This window comes from Pinus tabuliformis, chromosome 9, assembly GCF_031772625.1.
Source record: "Pinus tabuliformis cultivar Carrire ecotype Pingquan chromosome 9, CPIR1, whole genome shotgun sequence".
Classification (NCBI taxonomy): domain Eukaryota; kingdom Viridiplantae; phylum Streptophyta; class Pinopsida; order Pinales; family Pinaceae; genus Pinus; species Pinus tabuliformis.
Genome location: NC_142307.1, coordinates 995,907,836 through 995,929,920, shown reverse-complemented (window position 1 = coordinate 995,929,920; position 22,085 = coordinate 995,907,836). Strand labels below are relative to the sequence as shown.

At 34.3% G+C, this 22,085-nt stretch overlaps 1 protein-coding gene and 1 pseudogene across 1 annotated transcript; both read left to right on the top strand.

The window, feature by feature from the left end:
- The window catches only part of LOC149152078 (formin-like protein 14), a 61,147-nt pseudogene extending 55,946 nt beyond the window's left edge, over window positions 1-5,201 (top strand).
- Window positions 5,202-5,306: 105 nt separating this feature from the next.
- Window positions 5,307-6,127, top strand: LOC149152077 (coniferin beta-glucosidase-like). Its single transcript, XM_089442338.1, has 3 exons — window positions 5,307-5,415; window positions 5,515-5,768; window positions 5,842-6,127. The coding sequence occupies exons 1-3, from the start codon at window positions 5,322-5,324 to the stop codon at window positions 5,959-5,961; spliced, it is 468 nt and encodes a 155-aa protein (XP_089298464.1). The 5' UTR covers window positions 5,307-5,321; the 3' UTR covers window positions 5,962-6,127.
- The last annotated feature ends 15,958 nt before the right edge of the window (window positions 6,128-22,085 follow it).

The following is a 22,085-nucleotide window of genomic DNA, read 5'->3' as shown; positions in this document are numbered from 1 at the left end:
CCTAAGGTTTGTTTTGAGAGATTATTGCTGGTTGTTGTAGCGGGGTGGAGCTTTACTTTAGCACCATACCCTTGGCTTTCCTGAAGCCACTTGGAGTTCATGGTTTTTGTATATTCTGTAAATTTATTCTTGATATAATGAAATAGAAGGAACTACTCTTGCTTAAGCAAAAAAAAAAAAAAGTATATATATATATATATTATATATATATATATATATATATATATATATATATATATATATATATTCTGGAAATAAATTAATTTACCTAGATATTCAAAGAGTTTATTTAAGACTTTTATTGAAATATTGTTAAAAATACAAAGGTTATTAGTCTTTCGCACTATTAAAAGTGAAGATATAATTTTTTTTGGTTAATTAGTTTATTTCTCCTAATACAAGATTTAAAAATAAAAAATAAAAAAATGATCACTTTCTACTACATCTTCTTGACATTAGATTGTAATATCAAGAACAAACTGAGCAAGCAACATATTTGATAGTTTTTTTATTAAAAATAATCAAACATGTATATTTTATTTTTATTATAAAATACAACTCTACACCTAATAAAAACATCACATTATATTTTTAAATTTAAATATCTAAATTAATTTAGAATCATACTTATTTTGACCTACCAAATTTTAATCATAATACAATTGCAACTAAAACAAATGAATATTAAATTTTAAATAATAAAAATAAATGATAGCCTCACTTCTCACATTTTCGTTTAAAAATATTTAATCTATTAATTTTAATTGGAAAATTATAATCTACTAAATCAATGTAAGAGAAACACAAAACTAAAACACATTCAATATGTAATAAACACAAACACCTCTAGTTGGAAAATTATAATCTACCAATTCAATGTGAGAGAAACACAACTAAAACACATTCAATATATAATAAACACAAACACCTCTAGTTGGAAAATTATAATCTACCAATTCAATGTGAGAGAAACACATAACTAAAACACATTCAATATGTAATAAACACAAACACATCGTGGAAAAGAAAAGGTATTCGTTCAATAATCTCTCTTAAGGAATGTGGAATCCACAATGTGTGGATAATAGGTATGATTCACATGGAAATTTCATTGGTAGCTTAGATTTTCCTATATAAGTTTCCATGTGAAACACCACATGAACTAGTCGAGAGTGTAATTAAAGGTTTCGTTTATATGGTTTCGGAAAACATTGTTCTTATAAGTTTTATGTTTAATAGGTTTATTAAAGGGTTTTATAAGTTTTATGTTTAATAGGATTATTAAAGGGTTTTGTGAGGAAGTCCATATATGTTGTAATTATTAGTGATTAAATTAGTTTGTTATTTGGGGTGGTTGTCTGCTATTGATTTTGGGTAGGTGGAGCTAAGTAAAAGTGTTTCAGGTTTTGTCGGTTTTTGATCTAGATCTAATGTGTATAATAAATCTATTTGTCTTCTTTTGGAGTTTATTAAGAGGCTGACTCTATTTGGAGATGGATGCCAAGGATGCTCTGACCTTCCTAATATATCCATTAAGTTGGACTCACCACGTGTCAGAAGCGAGATCTATCAGATTGTTCCATCCTACTATTTTCAAAGGAGATTCCCAATAGTTCTATATCGGTAGCTTCAAAAATCCATATTGCACCCCAAATCCAAGGAGCAATTAATATCCACCTTCAATTCCTTCATATTTTCCCATATAAGACAAGACAGTCATTAATGGTATACTAGCCATGAAGAAATCGCCAAGCGTCCTCTCAACTTGCCACTTAACCCTAATTTCTTCATAATTTTCCATATTAGACAAGATAGACATTAGCCTCAGATCTAGCCAAGGAAGTTTTGATACAAAAAAATCAACCAAACAAACTATAATAGTAATGACCATCATTTAATGATAAGAAGGAATAGAAGAAAATGGACATGGGATTTTAATTCTCTTATCATTTAGATATATAAGACTTGACAATTTATAGAAATACCATTGGACTAAGTCGAACTGTAGATGTCATGAACAAGGAATGTTCCAACCAATATAGGGGCTTCGTTGAGGTTTGAAGTTTGTTTGCCTATCTAAAGAGGCTTGTGGGTGGTTGTTCTAGGCTAAAAAATAAAGTGACAATCCCCCTAACTCGATCAGAAGTCTCCTTGGTGATAGGTCTCCTTGGTGTTAGGTCTCCTTATATATGTGTGTGTGTGGAGATAAAGTTAAACTTGATTAAAATGAGTATAATTTCATGAAAAATAATTTTTATTATGACTACAAAGGTGTTGGCTCTATGACAAAAATTATTTAGACATAAATAATTTGATCATAGTATTTAGCAAAAGTGTATGTATGTATTCTTAAATCTAACAATAATTTATTTTATATAGTGTGCATATTTTAATAAAGGAAATGAATCACTCCATATTTTCAAATAGCAAATAGAACAAAAATCTTCATTAACTATTCAAAAATAAATTATAATTTTTTCCACTCTAAAAATAAATTATAAATTTGTCTATATTTCGTTATTCACTTAACTTTTTTGTTTGTTTGTTAAGTAATGTGAGTCTAAATATCACTGACATGCCTAACTTTTGGCTTATGTTGTTATGACTAGACATCTAAGCCATCCGAGGATCACAACACATAAGCCAGAATATCCCTTAGTATGGTTGGATTTTTAACTACACAAAGTAGATGACCTTTACACCATAAAGTATGGTTAGATTTTTACCTACAGAAAATAGGTGACTTTACTCCATAAGTGCCTTAACATTATGCTCTTTTACCATCTGCTCTAAACCCATGGACAATATTCACTTAAACATAACATAATTTTTTTTATAAATAAGTTATTAAGTTAAAAAATGATTAGGATAATAATTTTAGATCCTCACTACATAACTATAAATATCCTTCTTAAAATTTATTAACTTAATGCATAAATATATGACACGTGTTAATGTTTAAAATATAATTTTAAATCAAACATTTTATTCCTTTCAAAGTCAGCTATGACGTTGACAATATAAATTAATGTTAATGTTAAATTTACAATATAAAGCATTATTCTTTATATAAATTATATATAACTTATGGTTATAAAACATTAACATTAATTTATTAAGAATATCAAATATTAAACTAAATTCACATTAATTTAAAATTTAAATATTACTTTTCAATCTTCCTTTTAATAATATTATTTATAAAGAAATCACTAATGATAAACCACTTCTCAATCTTTGTTAACCGTTTAATTTCGAAGTCTTCATATTTGACTCACGAATCATTAATGAATGTTAAACCACTTTTTAATCTCGGTTAACCTTTGTATTTCGAGGTCTTGATATGGAAAAAGGTACCATTTTCATGTCAACATGATCTTCGACCATTATCATGGAAATCAATGTAACATAGCACGGTGTAACAAATGAGAAAGTGTGTATAAATGAAAACGCTGCATGAACCAAGTCCACGAGACGTTCCCTAACATAATTTAGAAGCTCATTGCAATGTATAGGCTATGTGCAATTACATCCAAAGGATGACATATATATTTAATGGAAGAATATCAATATTGGTGGTACGGTGAAGAATGAAATTATTGTGGGGAGAAACCGGTCAGCCAGTGGGAGAGTAAACGCGAAATGGTGGGCTCGCAAACTTTCAGTATGGTCTAGCACCAACATAGTTGTCAGCATGTGATAATGGTGTCGCCACTGTTACATCTGATGGCTGCCCATCCAACTTGTTTTTCTGGAGACAATGTCAATCTAGTTGGTGCATTCTTGCCCCAAGTTGCAACTACTATCTGCATGGTTATACCGCTTCCTCTCATCTACCCATGCAACTATTATCGGCATGGTTATACCACTTCCTCTCATCTCTATGGTTATCCGCTCCCTCCCTTGCTTCCATATTATCTATTTATTTCTTTGGGTTTTGCTTCATTAATGAATTACAAGTTTATAATGAATTACGAAATTAGTTATAAGCAATTGTAGTAATTAAGCCGTAAGGCGTTTTTCTTTGGAATCAATTTTTCTCTTGGGTTACGTGTAGATTTCTGAGCCTTTGATTTAAGTGTTAGACGATGAAAATAATCTTAGCCATCCATTTGATTAGACGGGTATACGATGCGACTCAGTGGATCGGCGCTTGTCCTGCTCGACGCTACGCTACTTCCAGGGGCTTCTACGTGGACTTTACTGTTTTGTTAGGTTCCCTGAAAAGAAAATGAAGATTCAGGTGGGTACTTGCTTCACCTCAATGGTGTTTCTGTTGCTCTTGTTTAAGATTCAGGTGGGTACTTGCTTCACCTCAATGGTGTTTCTGTTGCTCTTGTTTTCCTGCTTCGTTAAGTGATCATTTGTGGAGAAATCTGAGTTGAGCAGGAGCGACTTCCCATCAGATTTTCTGTTCGGCGTGGCTTCTTCCGCTTATCAGGTACACGCACGGACGCACCCAAGATATCTTCTCTCCATCATTTCAATTTTGAGGGCCGCCATTGATTTATTTTTAATTTCAGGTGGAGGGAGGTTATCTGGCCGATGGAAAAGGACTTAGCAACTGGGACGTGTTCTCGCATACACCTATAATTATTTCAGCCCTACCTTCAGATTCAGAATCAATTACCAACCCTACTTTCAGATTCAAAATCAAATTCCAAATTCAAAGGTTAATTTGTACTGGGAGGTGCAGGAACAATTGCCGATGGAATGAACGCAGACGTAACAGATGACGAGTATCACCGCTATAAGGTATATATTTTCTTTCTCTATATTGCATTCCACTCTTGATTTGTCTTGGTTTCGTATTGTTAGAGATTTGCGGAAAAAAATTGTGGAACCTATATTTTAGATGATTACTCAATCCATCATCAAATCTGATAGTTACTGTCAAAGACCAAAAACCTTGAATCATCCAGCCAATTTCATCTTATGATATTGCAGGAAGATGTGGAGATGATGTCGGAAATTGGGGTGGATTCATACCGCTTCTCCATATCTTGGGCGCGCATTTTTCCTGGTGTGAATTCATGGGGTTGTGAATTTGATCCAAATTCGAACATCATACTTGTGCTAACTTTGTTTTATAATTTTTTTCTTCAGACGGCCGTGGAGAAATCAATATGGGCGGGGTCAAGTACTATAATGAACTCATCGACTCTCTGCTGAGCCGAGGGAATAATATTCATCAATCTTAGTTTTGTCCCATTCACTCCTTTCTGCTCATTTTAATTTTAGACTCCTTCACGCGTTTTTTTTTGATTAATTAGAATTCCACTATGCATATAAATAAATAAATTTACAGAAAGTGTGTATAAATGGCAGGGATCCAGCCTTTTGTTGCGCTGTGTCACTACGATATTCCACAAGCCCTGGAGGATCTATACGGGGGTTGGCTCAGCCCAAATATTGTGTACTTTGCATTCCTCTACATCAATTATAAGTTCTCATGATACGAAATATAAGGGGGGATCATCAATTTGTATTAATCACCGTTGTTGTGGCTCTGCGGAGATGATTTTACTAGGTATGCAGAGGCATGTTTCAGAAATTTTGGCGGGCGAGTGAAATATTGGAGCACTTTTAATGAACCGAATATCTTCGTACCACGAGGGTATGATACAGGCACTTATCCTCCAGGGAGATGCTCAGCAGTCTTAGGGGGTTGCAGGGCGGGCAACTCTTCCACGGAGCCATATATCGCTGCGCACAATATACTGCGCGCCCACGCTTCAGCGGTCCAGCTGTACAGGAAAGAATACCAGGTATAAATACGTATGCAATTAACATATTTTGGTGGGATGATATAATTAATAGAGAATATTATGTAACCAACAGGCTGATCAAGAAGGGTTCATTGGAATTGTAATGTCATGCAAATGGTATGAACCACTGCTAAACAATTCACAAGACATTTCAGCTGTTCAGAGGCTTCTGGACTTCACTATTGGCTGGTAAGATGATGCTGTTAAATTGCTGGTGCTAAAAACTTTTTCTCCCTTTTTTTGGACTTATCCATTTGTAGGTAGGATGATGGTGGATACGTTTTACACCTCTAGAAAATATATCATTTTCAGCTAAGTTAACAGGTAAGTTTCAATCGTGGTATTCTGTTTTGATTATTTTTAGTTCCAGGTTCATTCAAATGTTATAAGCTAAGTAAGTGGGGATATTTTATGATTTAGAGTTTCTGAGATTTGGGATCGATGTGGAGAGGATAACATGGGTATGAATAAAAAAATTAAGAGTATCATCGTAAAACTTTTATTTTAATTTTTTTTAAATTCAGTTAATTAATTAAAATTTTATTTACAGAATGGTTGCTCGGGTATGTATTTCCATTTTAGTTTGTCTCATAGTATCAAGGATTTTGAAGCAGAAGCTAAAGCAATCAGTAGGGTTAAACATCCCAACATTGTTCGCCTCCGAGCTTTCTATTGGAGTATAGAGGAAAAACTATTGGTTTATGACTACATTCCACATGGAAGCTTGGCAAATGCCTATTATGGTGGGTTCTCTTGTTCTCTTTTTTCCATTTCATGTATATCTGCAGGAAATCTCGTTCAATTCGTTTCTGCACGGTTGTTTTTTATTTTTTTTACAAAGATAGCCCTTCAATCACTTGCATATTATGAGTTTCTTATGGACTCCACAATCTCCCCTGTTTAGCTACTCTACCTTCAGCTAATACATAGTCATTTGAAAAAGACGTACCTTCAGCTCTGGTATCTATTTTTTCACCATCTTTATCACTGCAATCAGATTAGATAAACATTGAATAGCTCTAATTTTCAATTTTAGTCACCCTGTCTTGGGCCAAACTTTTGAACATTATGGCACCTCTTTCATTACAAGCATCAGGGGAATTGACATTATTACAAAGATTTTGGTTGATGTTGTATGTATCAGGGTCCGTCCCCGTATATTGGTTGATGTAACAAAGGTGGATCTGAGTACCACTGTGTTGGGATTCAAGATATCAATGCCTATTATGATTGCTCCAACTGCCATGCAAAAGATGGCTCATCCCGAAGGTATGCATTAGATTATTGTATTACAGTTAACATCCTATTTTGATGCATATATTTTCTCAAAGTGAATCCATCATCTTTTACAGAAGAGTATGCTACTGCAAGAGCTGCTGGAACTATAATGGTTTGGGGATAGATCTTCTCTTTGTGGGATCGATCTTCTGAATGTTTTAATTTCCTTCTAGCTATTAAGGATTTAAGAAATTATAATGATTTTGGATTTTGAAATAGTTTGTTGTGTTGATAAAAATTGAGGCTTGGACATATTTGTTGTAGATGCTTTCTTGCATTGAAGAGGTTGCTTCAACTAGACCAGGCATTCGCTTTTTTCAACTTTATGTAAGTTTATCATTTCCACCCATATGATTGTCTTCCCATGTTTTCTGAGATGTATTTGAGTTCATATCCATCCAATTGTATTATAGGCTCCTAAACCAATGGTAAGATAAGTTATATTGCGTTGGGTTTACTAAATGTGGATGTATGAGTGGTGTTAAAATTTAGATGTCATTGCTGGCAGGTTTACAAGAATAGGAATGTTGTTGCACAACTTGTTAGAAGAGTGGAGAGGGTTGGTTTTAAGGCAATTGCACTGACTATGGACACACCTCGACTTGGGCGGAGGGAGTTTGACATTAGAAATAGGTAGTGAAAATTCATTCTATTTTAGATTTGCTGACAAGACTAGGTAGACACATGGGATAAATATTATATTCAGAGTATACTCCTCTTTAACGTTATGAGTTTGTACCCATGTTTTAACACTTTCTCAGCTCTCAATAAAAATCAGAACATTGTGGAATTCTTTTAGGATCAGAAGCGACGCTAGGGTTAGAAAAAGCATTTAGCACCTATAATGTATCAAACTTAAAATAAGTCAGAAGTCTTCATTTTATCTGGGATTCCTCTTTGTTCATCCCTTCTCTGACACTGAGGTATCTAATGTTCTGAAAAGTCTGATTGTGATATCCACTAACAGAAGGCACGGGTCTAAAAATTGTTTAGTTTGAGTTTGTGAGTAGGATGTGAAATGGTTCAATTTGTTTCTGCATGGTCGTTTTTTATTTTTTTTACAAAGATAGCCCTTCAATTGCTTGCATATTATGAGTTTCTTATGGATTCCACAATCTCCCCTGTTTAGCTACTGTACCTTAGCTAATACATAGTCATTTGAAAAATATGTACCTTCAGCTCCCGTATCTATTTTTTCACCAACTTTATGACTGCAATCAAGTTAGATAAACATTGATTTTCAATTTTAGTCACCTTGTCTTGGGCCAAACTTTTGAACATTATGGCACCTCTTTCATTACAAGCATCAGGGGAATTGACATTATTACAAAGATTTTGGTTGATGTTGTATTTGTTCATCCTTTGTCTGACACTGAGGTATCTAATTTTCTGAAAAGTCTCATTGTGATATCCACTCATACATGCTAGACAGTAAGTCACACCTCTGTGTTGAGATTCAATTCTGGATCCATAATTGTTTTTGACTTCTATTGATTTTTCTTTGTCAAAAATGTAGATTCGCATTGCCTCCATATCTTACCTTAAAGAATTTCGAAGGTTTGGATCTTGGGAAAATGGAGAAGGTATGTGTTCCATTTTATGAGTTATTTAAATAGAAGGATGTTGTTTTTAGTTCTTCCTATATTCAAGGTCCAGACTTCTTCCTTAAGTTGGTTTTTTTCTTGCAGACAGCGGATTTTGGACTGGCATCATATGTTACAGGTGAAATTGACAGATCATTGAGTTGGAAGGCTTGTAATAGTCCTGGTAGAGGGATATTTCAAATAATTCTTCAGTATTGTGTTTGAATAGAATGAAAATGGATAGAGAAGCACCTGGAGAAATCTTGGGGTTGAGTTCCTGCCTTTGCTTGTAACCTTCTGAATCTCAGAAAAATTATTTTTGACGAGTCATATTATGATTTACATCTTCAAGAAATACTTCGTATCCTTTTTCAAGAAATACTCTGTATCCTTTTTCCAATTATTTTGGCTGTGGCATCGCATGGGCCGTGTTGTGGTTACTCTCTGATGCCCTATCATTGCATTTCAGTGGTTGTTCTCTCTGATCTCGATGTGATTAATTGGTTGAAAAGGAAAAGACCAGTTGTGGGCAGCTTCTTGGCTATTCACAAGTTCATCTGATCTTAGTACTTTTATATCAATACAAATATGAGGTCTCCGTTTGCTTTTAAAAATAAGAAAATGTTATGGTGGCAACCAATGACTATATGGTATCGTTTGTTGCTTGCAGTCCTGCCTACTGTGCTAGACGTCACAGTGAACACTCCAGATGATTCTCAAGTTATTTTAAAGGTACGCTATCTCATAACATAAGTCTTGTCATAGATGTTTGATCCAGCTTTAAGAATTATGATGAATATAATCCAATCTTGCAGTATCCAGACCTATGGATAGTTATGTTTGGTTCGACAATAGATTTTAATATATGTTTGTTTTATGGAAACAGGGAATTTCCACAGACCATATTCTTGATGTATGTCGATTATTAGCTGCGAATGTGGAGACATGCCATCTGACCAACTATTCTTTATCCCATGAGGTAAGAAAATCAGTAGTTCAGAAGCTCATTAAATAATGGGATTGTTTGACAGGCTAGTGGATTGCAATTGACTGGTTCTGTTCAAGATATCATGTGGTATGACCCTACTTGCATTAACAACACAGGTGTTCGTGTCAAGATAGAAATAGCCATGTACAGTGAAATTGGATCTATTAATAGTTTGTAAAGCTTAAGTGTGACCATGGCAACATTGGCCATCTTAGTTTTCTTGAAGTATCCATGACTTGGTAAGAACTTGAATTATACCAGGTTCATGGCAACAGGTTGAGGGATTCATCAGATGTTGCAACCTTGAAGCCCTGTGCCCTTACGATTGTAGAAGGTAACCAATAACTCTGCTCCCCAATCTGAACAAGTCAGGGGAGATAGCTAGAGATTTTGTCTTGCCTTTCTTTAAAATATAAATGTTTTTATCTTGAAAAGGGGTTAGAAATAATGTTAAATCATAATATTAGAAATTTTTTCTCTTGTTTCTTGAAGTGATCTAAACTAAATTTCTACTTGCATACGTGCTTCAAATATATATGCAAAGAAGAATATGCATTGTTTATACTCAAAAGTTTGCATAATACTCTATATATGATTTTCATTTATTTTTCCTTTGCAGAGGACTACACTGAAGAGCATGCAGTTGCACACATTAGAAGATTAATGGACATTGTTTCCTGTACAACATGCTTTGGTTCTTTAGGAAAGCAAGGGAAACCTCGGTCCGGGCAGGGAGGTGGAAAAGAATCAGCTCACTCAATGACAGAGAATGTGGCTGAACAAAACAACGATGTTGCTCTAAAGAAATCTTACCTAGCAATAAAGAAAGAAAAGAAGCAAACAAGGATGGAAAAGACAATAAACCAGGGACCTTTCAAAAAGTTGAAGGTAAGGTTGAGGCTAGTAAGAGGAGAACTCAAACCAACATTCTTCTAAGGGTGAAGGAAGAAAGAAATCCTCAAAAGAGGGGAAATCTGAGGCCATTGCAGCTATGGTTGCTGCCAAAGAGGCCACAGATAAAGGGGATATGACAGGAATGTGTCCTCCCTCTAAACTTGGCCAGTTCTATGAATTCTTCTCGTTCTCACATCTCTTGCCTCCTATCCAATGTTAGTATACCGTTCCCTACAATTTTTTATAATTTGAAAGTAGTAGTTTTCAATCTTGTGTATAATAGAAATATTACGAGAATGCATATATCCCATACAAATATGGATATGATGTTGAAAGATTTTCCATGTACTCTTCAAGACATCAAACTATGGTTCTTTATTTGATTGTAATGCAAAGATTCCAGAAAATTTTGAACTGTGAAGCATGGCAAACAATGTGCACATTGCCAAATTTAATTTGTTGATTTTCTTTGGAGCTTATGAATTAGAACTTTGAAGGGAAAAAAAAGTGAATTACGAATAGTATTTTAGTGACTAATGACATTGGGATGTACAGTCATAAGGAAGTCCACAAGGCAATCTGTTGAAGACAAACGTCCTGGAGATTTTTTTTCTATAGTCGTGAGTGCTTCTTATCCAATCCTGCACTAATTTTGAGCTTCACCTCCATAATGACTAGGAACTGAATTGTTTCTTCTGTAGATTTCTTATATTTGTCATGCCATTTCCCCTGATATACAGGTGAAACTTTGCAATGGAAAGTTGGTGACTGTGACAGCATCCACCAAAGGTTTTTATAGTGTTGGAAAGCAGCTTGTTCAAAGTCATGCACTTGTCAACTTGCTACAGCAGTTGAGCAGGGCTTTTGCAAATTTCTATAGACGTGAGCACTTATTATCCAATCCTGCACTAATTTTGAGCTTCACCTCCATAATGGCTAGGAACTGAATTGTTTCTTCTGTAGATTTCTTATATTTCTCATGCCATTTCCCCTGAGGTGAAGCTTTGCAATGGAAAGTTGGTGACTGTAACAGCATCCACCAAAGGTTTTTATAGTGTTGGAAAGTAGCTTGTTCAAAGTCATGCACTTGTTAACTTGCTATAGAAGTTGAGCAGGGCTTTTGCAAATGTGAGTATCTTTAAGGTCCAAACTATACTTCTATTGCACCTTATATTATTTAATTTCTTACAAGATGCCTTCTCTCGTGTTTAAGAAATTGACATCAGTGTTTAATGTTTGGGCATCAGTCTTCTCTTTGTGGGATCGATCTTCTGAATGTTTTAATTTCCTTCTAGCAATTAAGGATTTAAGAAATTATAATGATTTTGGATTTTGAAATAGTTTGTTGTGTTGATAAAAATTGAGGCTTGGACATATTTTTTGTAGACGCTTTCTTCATGGGCTACATCAAGTGTTGAAGAGGTTGCTTCAACTGGACAAGGCATTCACTTTTTTCAACTTTATGTAAGTTTATCATTTCCACCCATATGATTGTCTTCCCATGTTTTCTGAGATGTATTTTAGTTCATATCCATCCAATTGTATTATAGGCTCCTAAACCAATGGTAAGATCAGTTATTTTGCGTTGGGTTTACTAAATGTGGATGTATGAGTGGTGTTAAAATTTAGATGTCATTGCTGGTAGGTTTACAAGAATAGGAATGTTGTTGCACAACTTGTTAGAAGAGTGGAGAGGGCTGGTTTTAAGGCAATTGCACTGACTATGGACACACCTCGACTTGGGTGGAGGGAGTTTGACATTAGAAATAGGTAGTGAAAATTCATTCTATTTTAGATTTGCTGACAGGACTAGGTAGACACGTGGGATAAATCTTATATTCAAAGTATACTCCTCTTTAACGTTATGAGTTTGTACCCATGTTTTAACACTTTCTCAGCTCTCAATAAAAATTAGAACATTGTGGAATTCTTTTAGGATCAGAAGCGACGCTAGGGTTAGAAAAAGCATTTAGCACCTATAATGTATCAAACTTAAAATAAGTCAGAAGTCTCCATTTTATCTAGGATTCCTCTTTGTTCATCCCTTGTCTGACACTGAGGTATCTAATGTTCTGAAAAGTTTAATTGTGATATCCACTAACAGAAGGCACAGATCTAAAAATTGTTTAGTTTGAGTTTGTGAGCAGGATGTGAAATGGTTCAATTTGTTTCTGCATGGTTGTTTTTTATTTTTTTTACAAAGATAGCCCTTCAATTGCTTGCATATTATGAGTTTCTTATGGATTCCACAATCTCCTCTGTTTAGCTACTGTACCTTCAACTAATACATAGTCATTTGAAAAAGATGTACCTTCAGCTCCCGTATCTATTTTTTCACCAACTTTATGACCGCAATCAGATTAGATAAACATTGAATAGCTATAATTTTCAATTTTAGTCACCCTATCTTGGGACAAACTTTTGAACATTATGGCACCTCTTTCATTACAAGCATCAGGGGAATTGACATTATTACAAAGATTTTGGTTGATGTTGTATGTATCAGGTTCCGTCCCTGTATATTGGTTGATGTAACAAAGGTGGATCTGAGTACCATTGTGTTGGGATTCAAGATATCAATGCCTATTATGATTGCTAGAAATTTTGTCTTGCCTTTCTTTAAAATATAAATGTTTTTATCTTGAAAAGAGGTCAGAAATAATGTTAAATCATAATATTATAAAATTGTTCTCTTTTTTCTTGAAGTGATCTAAACTAAATTTCTACTTGCATATGTGCTTCAAATATATATGCAAAGAAGAATATGCATTGTTTATACTCAAAGTTTGCATAATACTCTATATATGATTTTCATTTATTTTTCCTTTGCAGAGGACTACACTGAAGAGCATGCAGTTGCACACATTAGAAGATTACTGGACATTGTTGCCTGTACAACATGCTTTGGTTCTTCAGGAAAGCAAGGGAAACCTCGGTCTGGGCAGGGAGGTGGAAAAGAATCAGCTCACTCAATGACAGAGAATGTGGCTGAACAAAACAACGATGTTGCTCTAAAGAAATCTTACCTAGCAATAAAGAAAGAAAAGAAGCAAACAAGGATGGAAAAGACAATAAACTAGAGACCTTTCAAAAAGTTGAAGGTAAGGTTGAGGCTAGTGAAAAAGAAAATGATGGAGAAGAGAACTCAAACCAACATTCTTCTAAGGGTGAAGGAAGAAAGAAATCCTCGAAAGAGGGGAAATCTAAGGCCATTGCAGCTATGGCTGCTGCCAAAGAGGCCACAGATAAAGGGGATATGACAGGAATGTGTCCTCCCTCTAAACTTGGCCAGTTCTATGAATTCTTCTCGTTCTCACATCTCTTGCCTCCTATCCAATGTTAGTATATTGTTCCCTGCAATTTGTTATAATTTGGAAGTAGTAGTTTTCAATCTTGTGTATAATAGAAATATTACAAGAATGCATATATCCCATACAAATATGGATATGATGTTGAAAGATTTTCCATGTACTCTTCCAGCCATCAAACTATGGTTCTTTATTTGATTGTAATGCAAAGATTCAAGAAAATTTTGAACTGTGAAGCATGGCAAACAATGTGCACATTGCTAAATTTAATTTGTTGATTTTCTTTGGAGCTTATGAGTTAGAACTTTGAAGGGAAAAAAAGTGAATTACGAATAGTATTTAGTGACTAATGACATTGGGATGTACAGTCATAAGGAAGTCCACAAGGCAATCTGTTGAAGACAAACCTCCTGGAGATTTTTTTTCTATAGACGTGAGTGCTTCTTATCCAATCCTGCGCTAATTTTGAGCTTCACCTCCATAATGGCTAGGAATTGAATTGTTTCTTCTGTAGATTTCTTATATTTGTCATGCCATTTCCCCTGATATACAGGTGAAGCTTTGCAATGGAAAGTTGGTGATTGTAACAACATCCACCAAAGGTTTTTATAGTGTTGGAAAGCAGCTTGTTCAAAGTCATGCACTTGTCAACTTGCTATAGCAGTTGAGCAGGGCTTTTGCAAATTTCTATAGAAATGAGCACTTCTTATCCAATCCTGCACTAATTTTGAGCTTCACCTCCATAATGGCTAGGAACTGAATTGTTTCTTCTGTAGATTTCTTATATTTCTCATGCCATTTCCCCTGAGGTGAAGCTTTGCAATGGAAAGTTGGTGACTGTAACAGCATCCACCAAAGGTTTTTATAGTGTTGGAAAGCAGCTTGTTCAAAGTCATGCACTTGTTAACTCGCTACAGAAGTTGAGCAGGGCTTTTGCAAATGTGAGTATCTTTAAGGTCCAAACTATACTTCTATTGCACCTTATATTATTTAATTGCTTACAAGATGCCTTCTCTCGTGTTTAAGAAATTGACATCAGTGTTTAATGTTTGGGCATCGGTCTTCTCTTTGTGGGATCGATCTTCTGAATGTTTTAATTTCCTTCTAGCTATTAAGGATTTAAGAAATTATAATGATTTTGGATTTTGAAATAGTTTGTTGTGTTGATAAAAATTGAGGCTTGGACATATTTGTTGTAGACGCTTTCTTCATGGGCTACATCAAGTGTTGAAGAGGTTGCTTCAACTGGACCAGGCATTCACTTTTTTCAACTTTATGTAAGTTTATCATTTCCATCCATACGATTGTCTTCCCATGTTTTCTGAGATGTATTTGAGCTCATATCCATCCAATTGTATTATAGGCTCCTAAACTAATGGTAAGATCCGTTATATTGCGTTGGGTTTACTAAATGTGGATGTATGAGTGGTGTTAAAATTTAGATGTCATTGCTGGCAGGTTTACAAGAATAGGAATGTTGTTGCACAACTTGTTAGAAGAGCAGAGAGGGCTGGTTTTAAGGAAATTGAATTGACTGTGGACACACCTCTACTTGGGTAGAGGGAGTCTGACATTAGAAATAGGTAGTGAAAATTCATTCTATTTTAGATTTGCTGACAGGACTAGGTAGACACGTGGGATAAATGTTATACTCAGAGTATACTCCTCTTTAAGGTTATGAGTTTGTACCCATGTTTTAACACTTTCTCAGCTCTCAATAAAAATTAGAACATTGTGGAATTCTTTTAGGATTAGAAGCGACGCTAGGGTTAGAAAAAGCATTTAGCATCTATAATGTATCAAACTTAAAATAAGTCAGAAGTCTCCATTTTATCTGGGATTCCTCTTTGTTCATCCCTTGTCTGACACTGAGGTATCTAATGTTCTGAAAAGTCTTATTGTGATATCCACTAACAGAAGGCACGGGTCTAAAAATTGTTTAGATTGAGTTTATGAGCAGGAAGTGAAATGGTTCAATTTGTTTCTGCATGGTTGTTTTTTATTTTTTTTACAAAGATAGCCCTTCAATTGCTTGCATATTATGAGTTTCTTATGGATTCCACAATCTCCCCTGTTTAGCTACTGTACCTTCAGCTAATACAGTCATTTGAAAAAGATGTACCTTCAACTCCCATATCTATTTTTTCACCAACTTTATGACTGCAATCAGATTAGATAAACATTGAATAGCTATAATTTTCAATTTTAGTCACCCTGTCTTGGGTCAAACTTTTGAACATTATGGAACCTCTTTCATTACAAGCATCAGGGGAATTGACATTATTACAAATATTTTGGTTGATGTTGTATGTATCAGGTTCCGTCCCTGAATATTGGTTGATGTAACCAAGGTGGATCTGAATACCACTGTGTTGGGATTCAAGATATCAATGCCTATTATGATTGCTCCAACTGCCATGCAAAAGATGGCTCATCCCGAGGGTATGCATTAGATTATTGTATTACAGTTAACATCCTATTTTGATGCATATATTTTCTGAAAGTGAATCCATCATCTTTTACAGGAGAGTATGCTACTGCAAGAGCTGCTGGAACTATAATGGTTTGGGCATCAGTCTTCTCTTTGTGGGATCGATCTTCTGAATGTTTTAGTTTCCTTATAGCTATTAAGGATTTAAGAAATTATAATGATTTTGGATGTTGTAATAGTTTGTTGTGTTGATAAAAATTGAGGCTTGGACATATTTGTTGTAGACGCTTTCTTCATGGGCTACATCAAGTGTTGAAGAGGTTGCTTCAACTAGACCAGGCATTCGCTTTTTTCAACTTTATGTAAGTTTATCATTTCCACCCATATGATTGTCTTCCCATGTTTTCTGAGATGTAATTGAGTTCATATCCATCCAATTGTATTATAGGCTCCTAAACCAATGGTAAGATCAATTATTTTAGATTTGCTGACAGGACTAGATAGACACCTGGGATAAATCTTATATTCAGAGTATACTCCTCTTTAACGTTATGAGTTTGTACCCATGTTTTAACACTTTCTCAGCTCTCAATAAAAATCAGAACATTGTGGAATTATTTTAGGATCAGAAGCGACGCTAGGGTTAGAAAAAGGATTTAGCACCTATAATGTATCAAACTTAAAATAAGTCAGAAGTCTCCATTTTATCTGGGATTCCTCTTTTTTCATCCCTTTTCTGAAACTGAGGTATCTAATGTTCTGAAATGTCTCATTGTGATATCCACTCATACATGCTAGACAGTAAGGCACACCTCTGTGTTGAGATTCAATTCTGGATCCATAATTGTTTTTGACTTCTATTGATTTTTTCTTTGTCAAAAATGTAGATTCACATTACACCAAACTACGGGAGAAGTGAGTGTTAATTTTTAAAATTTTGATATAAACATTGGTTTTCAAGAGAAATTGGAATTAACAATGTACAAATTACTGAATAAATAATTACCAATTAAACTTTTAAGTCACGTTTTAATGGGTTATATGCTTAAAATTATAGGATTTCAATGCATATTTGTTACACCTCTATTATAGACCAAGACAAATGTAACAAATCATTGTACACTAGTGGATCAATATGATTGTTTTCACATAAGGCTTGATCATTAAAAGGACATTAAGGTTTGTACCTTTTGGGACAATTGCTAGTATAGTCAACATCAGAGAAAATACATACGACCCAGAACATGAGAGAAAATACAAATGACCTAGATCCATTAAAACCTTGAAAGTTTGTTCATGAACTCTCTGAATTTGGTATAAAATGTGTACTGTATTTGAAACTTCAATTTTCCATTAAATTAATGGGACATGAATTCCCACAAAGGAGTTCAGAAATGTGCAATTAAGTTGAGCTTTCATCTTGTCATTCAATTGATGGACACTGAATATTAAATATAAGATAAATATATAGGAGTAGCATGTGAGTGTCAGTTTTATAAAGAAGATTCTTTTTATTATTAATAAAAATATAGATAGTTAGTTTCATTTTAAAGGGTTATAAATATGAGTTATAAATACAAGACTTAAAAGGTTGTAAATATGAGTTATTAATTGTTTTTACTCAAAACCTGATAAATAGCAATTTAGCAATTTCTTTTTAATTGAGTGACTCAAATTCATGTTTCTTTAGGTTGAAGGTAAAGCCACTAAAGTGGAAAAATTGTGATGCCAATAATTAGAGGGATTGTCATCATGGGGTGATAAGAAATTTAATATTCCAAGAAGAGGAGGTAGTAGTAGATTCTAAATAAATTAGCAATGCAACAACATAAATGTTTGCAACAAATTTAGAGAGATCCACCTTGTTGAATAATGCACACACTACATGGATAATGGATTTCCGCACTTTATGCCTTATGGCGTTTTCTTTGCAACATCTGGTGCAAATGCTAGTTTACTCCCACTTGCACAAATTTCTTCCAATAGTTGGAATTCATCTCATTTTTTGTTTTTAACGTTAAGGATTTACGTTGGTCTTCAATGAGGTGATGTACACAGATTTTAAATTGTAAAATTCGAGTTATATTTTCTTATGAACTTTACTAAAAAAGAATATATGGTACTAGATTATTGTATTTAATAAAAAGTCCTCAAAATAAACGAACTTAGATGTACGCCAATGAAATATATAACCTCTAATAAAAGTTAAGAGAACAGTTGTTCGCTGAAACGTGATGCTATAAAATTGGCACATCCAGCTTGCTCGGCAATGTTTTGGTCAACATGGTTTATAGTTATTCATTAACGTGATGCTATAAAATTGGCTCATCCAGCTTGCTCTGCAATGTTTTGGTCAACATTGTTTTGGTCACGTTTGTTCAATTTAATGGTTTCAGTTTTCTAGTTTTGGTACAAAACTTTTTAGATGTTTTCTAATTTTTTTCTTCAACCATGTAATCTATGATTGCCAGTTTGTCTTCTTATTGAGAGTCCATCGTCATTATGGATGGATCAAATTCCTTCATTGCTTTTGATTTCCTTACGAAATGTGTTTTTCTATTTGAATATTGGGATTACAGTCAAGCAGATTCATTCATTCGTTCCAAAAGATATTTCTGCCTGTTTGTCTTCTTTGCTTTCTCTTTGCTTTCCAGTGTGATGCATCATGAAAATTTTAATTTCGATCAATACCTTTTGCACATGCTTCCGCTCTTTATGAATGCAAGATTGATACATATATTTTTCCTTTCTTTTGTCTTTGACATATAAAATTAAACAAGTATCCTATTGGGCTCCTGCTAATACACATGTCCCTATGAAAATTAAGTATGTTTGTCATTTCTCGTTGCAGGCGATTTCTTGTTGCAAGCGGTTTACCATTCCTGAAGTATGTGACGGGATGCATGAATATGGAGAGAGTCACATGAAATACTAATAAAGACACTAAAGTATTGGTCCAACTAGAGCAGTAGAGTCACCACCACTAGTCGAGACTAATTTTCAGTCTCTCTAATGTTTATCAAGTCGTTGAAAAACATGCCAAGACATATAATTGGAAACTATAAGTTGGGTCAGAAAGTGTCTCATTTTCATAGGCCACCTGATGCTCTTGCCGGGTGAAGAAAGTGTCTCATTTTCATAGGCCAGGTGAAGAAAGTGTCTCATTTTCATAGGCCATCTGATGCTTTTGCTGGACGGTGCTTCAGTTCAACTAACGCCTTCTCTTGCACTACTACACCAAGGGCATTTTTGAGACATTTTTTTGAGACAAAACAAATCTTTTGTCTCAAAAACTCATTTTTTATTTTACATTAAAAATTAATATTAATTGATTTGTCTCAAATATAAGGTTTAAGACAAAAATAGGTTGAGACAAAAATATTTTAAGACAAAACGTTATGTTTAAGACAAAAATAGTTTAAGACAAAAATATTTTAAGACAAAAGTAGTTTGAGACAAAAATATTTTAAGACAAAACTTTATATTTAAGACAAAAATAATTTAAGACAAAAATATTTTGAGACAAAACTTTATATTTAAGACAAAAGTAGTTTGAGACAAAAATTTAAAGGCAAAAATAGTTTAAGACAAAAACAATTTAAGAAAAAATTAGTTTAAGACAAAACTTTATATTTAAGACAAAAGCATTTTGAGACAAAAATATTTTAAGACAAAACTTTATATTTAATACAATGACCACTTTAGATCAAACCTATGTTTATGCTTTTATCTTTACATAGAATGTGTCATCTTTGGGCATGGGGGTAATCAGTCTGTGCCCAATAGTACGCCATATGCAACCAATGGAAATACATTCAAGTGAGATTTCATAGGCATGCCACTAGGCTCAAATACACATGACCTTACCCAATGACAAATTTTCCTTTTTGTTCTAGTTACTAACTGAACCAACCATGGATCTTCATTCAATTCCCTAAGTAGATTTCATATACCAACAATATTTAGGTTGACATAACTATAACTAGAACCTAGATCAACTAAAATGGAAATAACTTGGTCATGCAACTTACCTTCCCTCTTAATAATGGATGTCTACTGGTCTGCTTGGTAGTTGTCCACTACTACATAAACTCTCGGCATGTTCTGAGCTATATCACCTATTGTCCAAGCTTCTTGAGCACTATAGATCTTTGGGCCAACATTTTGTTGATGTGGATAATCCCTTCTTCTATGATGTTCACCACAAATCCAACATTTTAGTGGCTCTCATCCCTCAAACTTGGTCTACTCTAGTGCTAGTTGTTGCACATTTTCCTTAACAACAACGTTATATTTTTTGTTGAAATTGGTTTACAGGGGTTGGTTGCTTACCTTCCCTATCTTTTGAGTTTTTCTTGGGCTAATTTCTCTTATTTCTGGCATTGTCCTTTTCCTACCATTTTCCCTCGATCTCTGGCCTACATTTTTCTTGCTCATAATAGTGCTTCAGCGTTTTTATGGCATCCTTCAAATTTAGTGGTTCCAGAAACTTAATTTTATCTTTGAATGCCACATGAAAGCCACTAATGAACCTTTGAATCTTTGCTTTCTCATGATTGAGATATGGTACATACCTCAATAGCCATAGGAACTTCGTGATGTATTCCTCATCTAATAATGGCCCCATCTTGAGTTCATAGAACTCCTTTTCATTTCCATCATAATAGTGTTCAGAAAGATATTGCTTTGTGAATAACTTTTCAAATTTTGTCCAAGTCAACTCCCTCTCAACAATCACTCTAACATTCTTCGGATCTTCCCACCATATATTTGTTTTTCCCTTCAAGTTGTAGGTGGCAACTCTAGCTTTCATATTTTTACAATAGTTATGTATTCTAAAAAGCTTCTTCATGCCCAACAACCAAGATTTTTCATCATCTACCTTCGTCATATCCCCATCAAATGTGAGTGGCTTGGCTTTCTCAAACTCATTAGGTGTGTAATCATTTTCCTTTCTTCCTGGATGATGATGATGATGGTGATGATTAGAACAATGATAGTTCCTCCTAGTAGTAGAACTAGATGGTTTTTTAGCATGATGCACATCAATGTTCGCTCCTCGTCTTGGGGTGCTCATTGGTGCATCTCCCTTCAAGGTGTCCTAGCTTTCAGGCTTAATCCTCTTCCTAGAACTTCCACCATCTGCCTCATTGGTATACTCCTCTCATTTATGAGGGCTCCTTCTATCTCTATAACTGACCCATCTTGGATTGCCTATACCTCTGCAAATCTAAAAGACTTTTCATAATGACTGCATTTATCTTAGCTTACTTCTCTTCAGCTCTCACTAGCCTCTTACTATCTTCCTTGAAGCTTCTAACTTTAGCCCTTAGGCTTCTTAGGGTATCCATCCAATCTAAAGAGTGAATCCCTGCCCCTTGGTTAACTGATATTTCCTCTTCATTGACCCTAACCTCTTCACTTCCATAATGAGACTACTAAGAACTATACTGGACCATTCCAGTCCTCATTTCTACTTTGGCTTTGTCTTATGCTTCTTATGATGTGTTTTCAATCACACACACTATTAGACAATGAAAATAGATAAATAAATACATAGTTATGGCCATGAATTTGATGCTTATGGAGTTGCCATGGTAATCCCTGCTATAACAAGGAAACCAAATTAACATACTCGTGATGTTCAATATCTCACATGCATCAATTACAATTCAAGTAATTTAAGTTGTTAGTGCATAATCATTAAAATAAATAACCAATTATATATAGGTTCCTACCCTTATAGAGTTGCCATGACAATATACCTACAACAAAATAACCATATTAGCACATAACTATACCAATTTACCCTCTAAAGTTTGCAGGCCAGCCAAA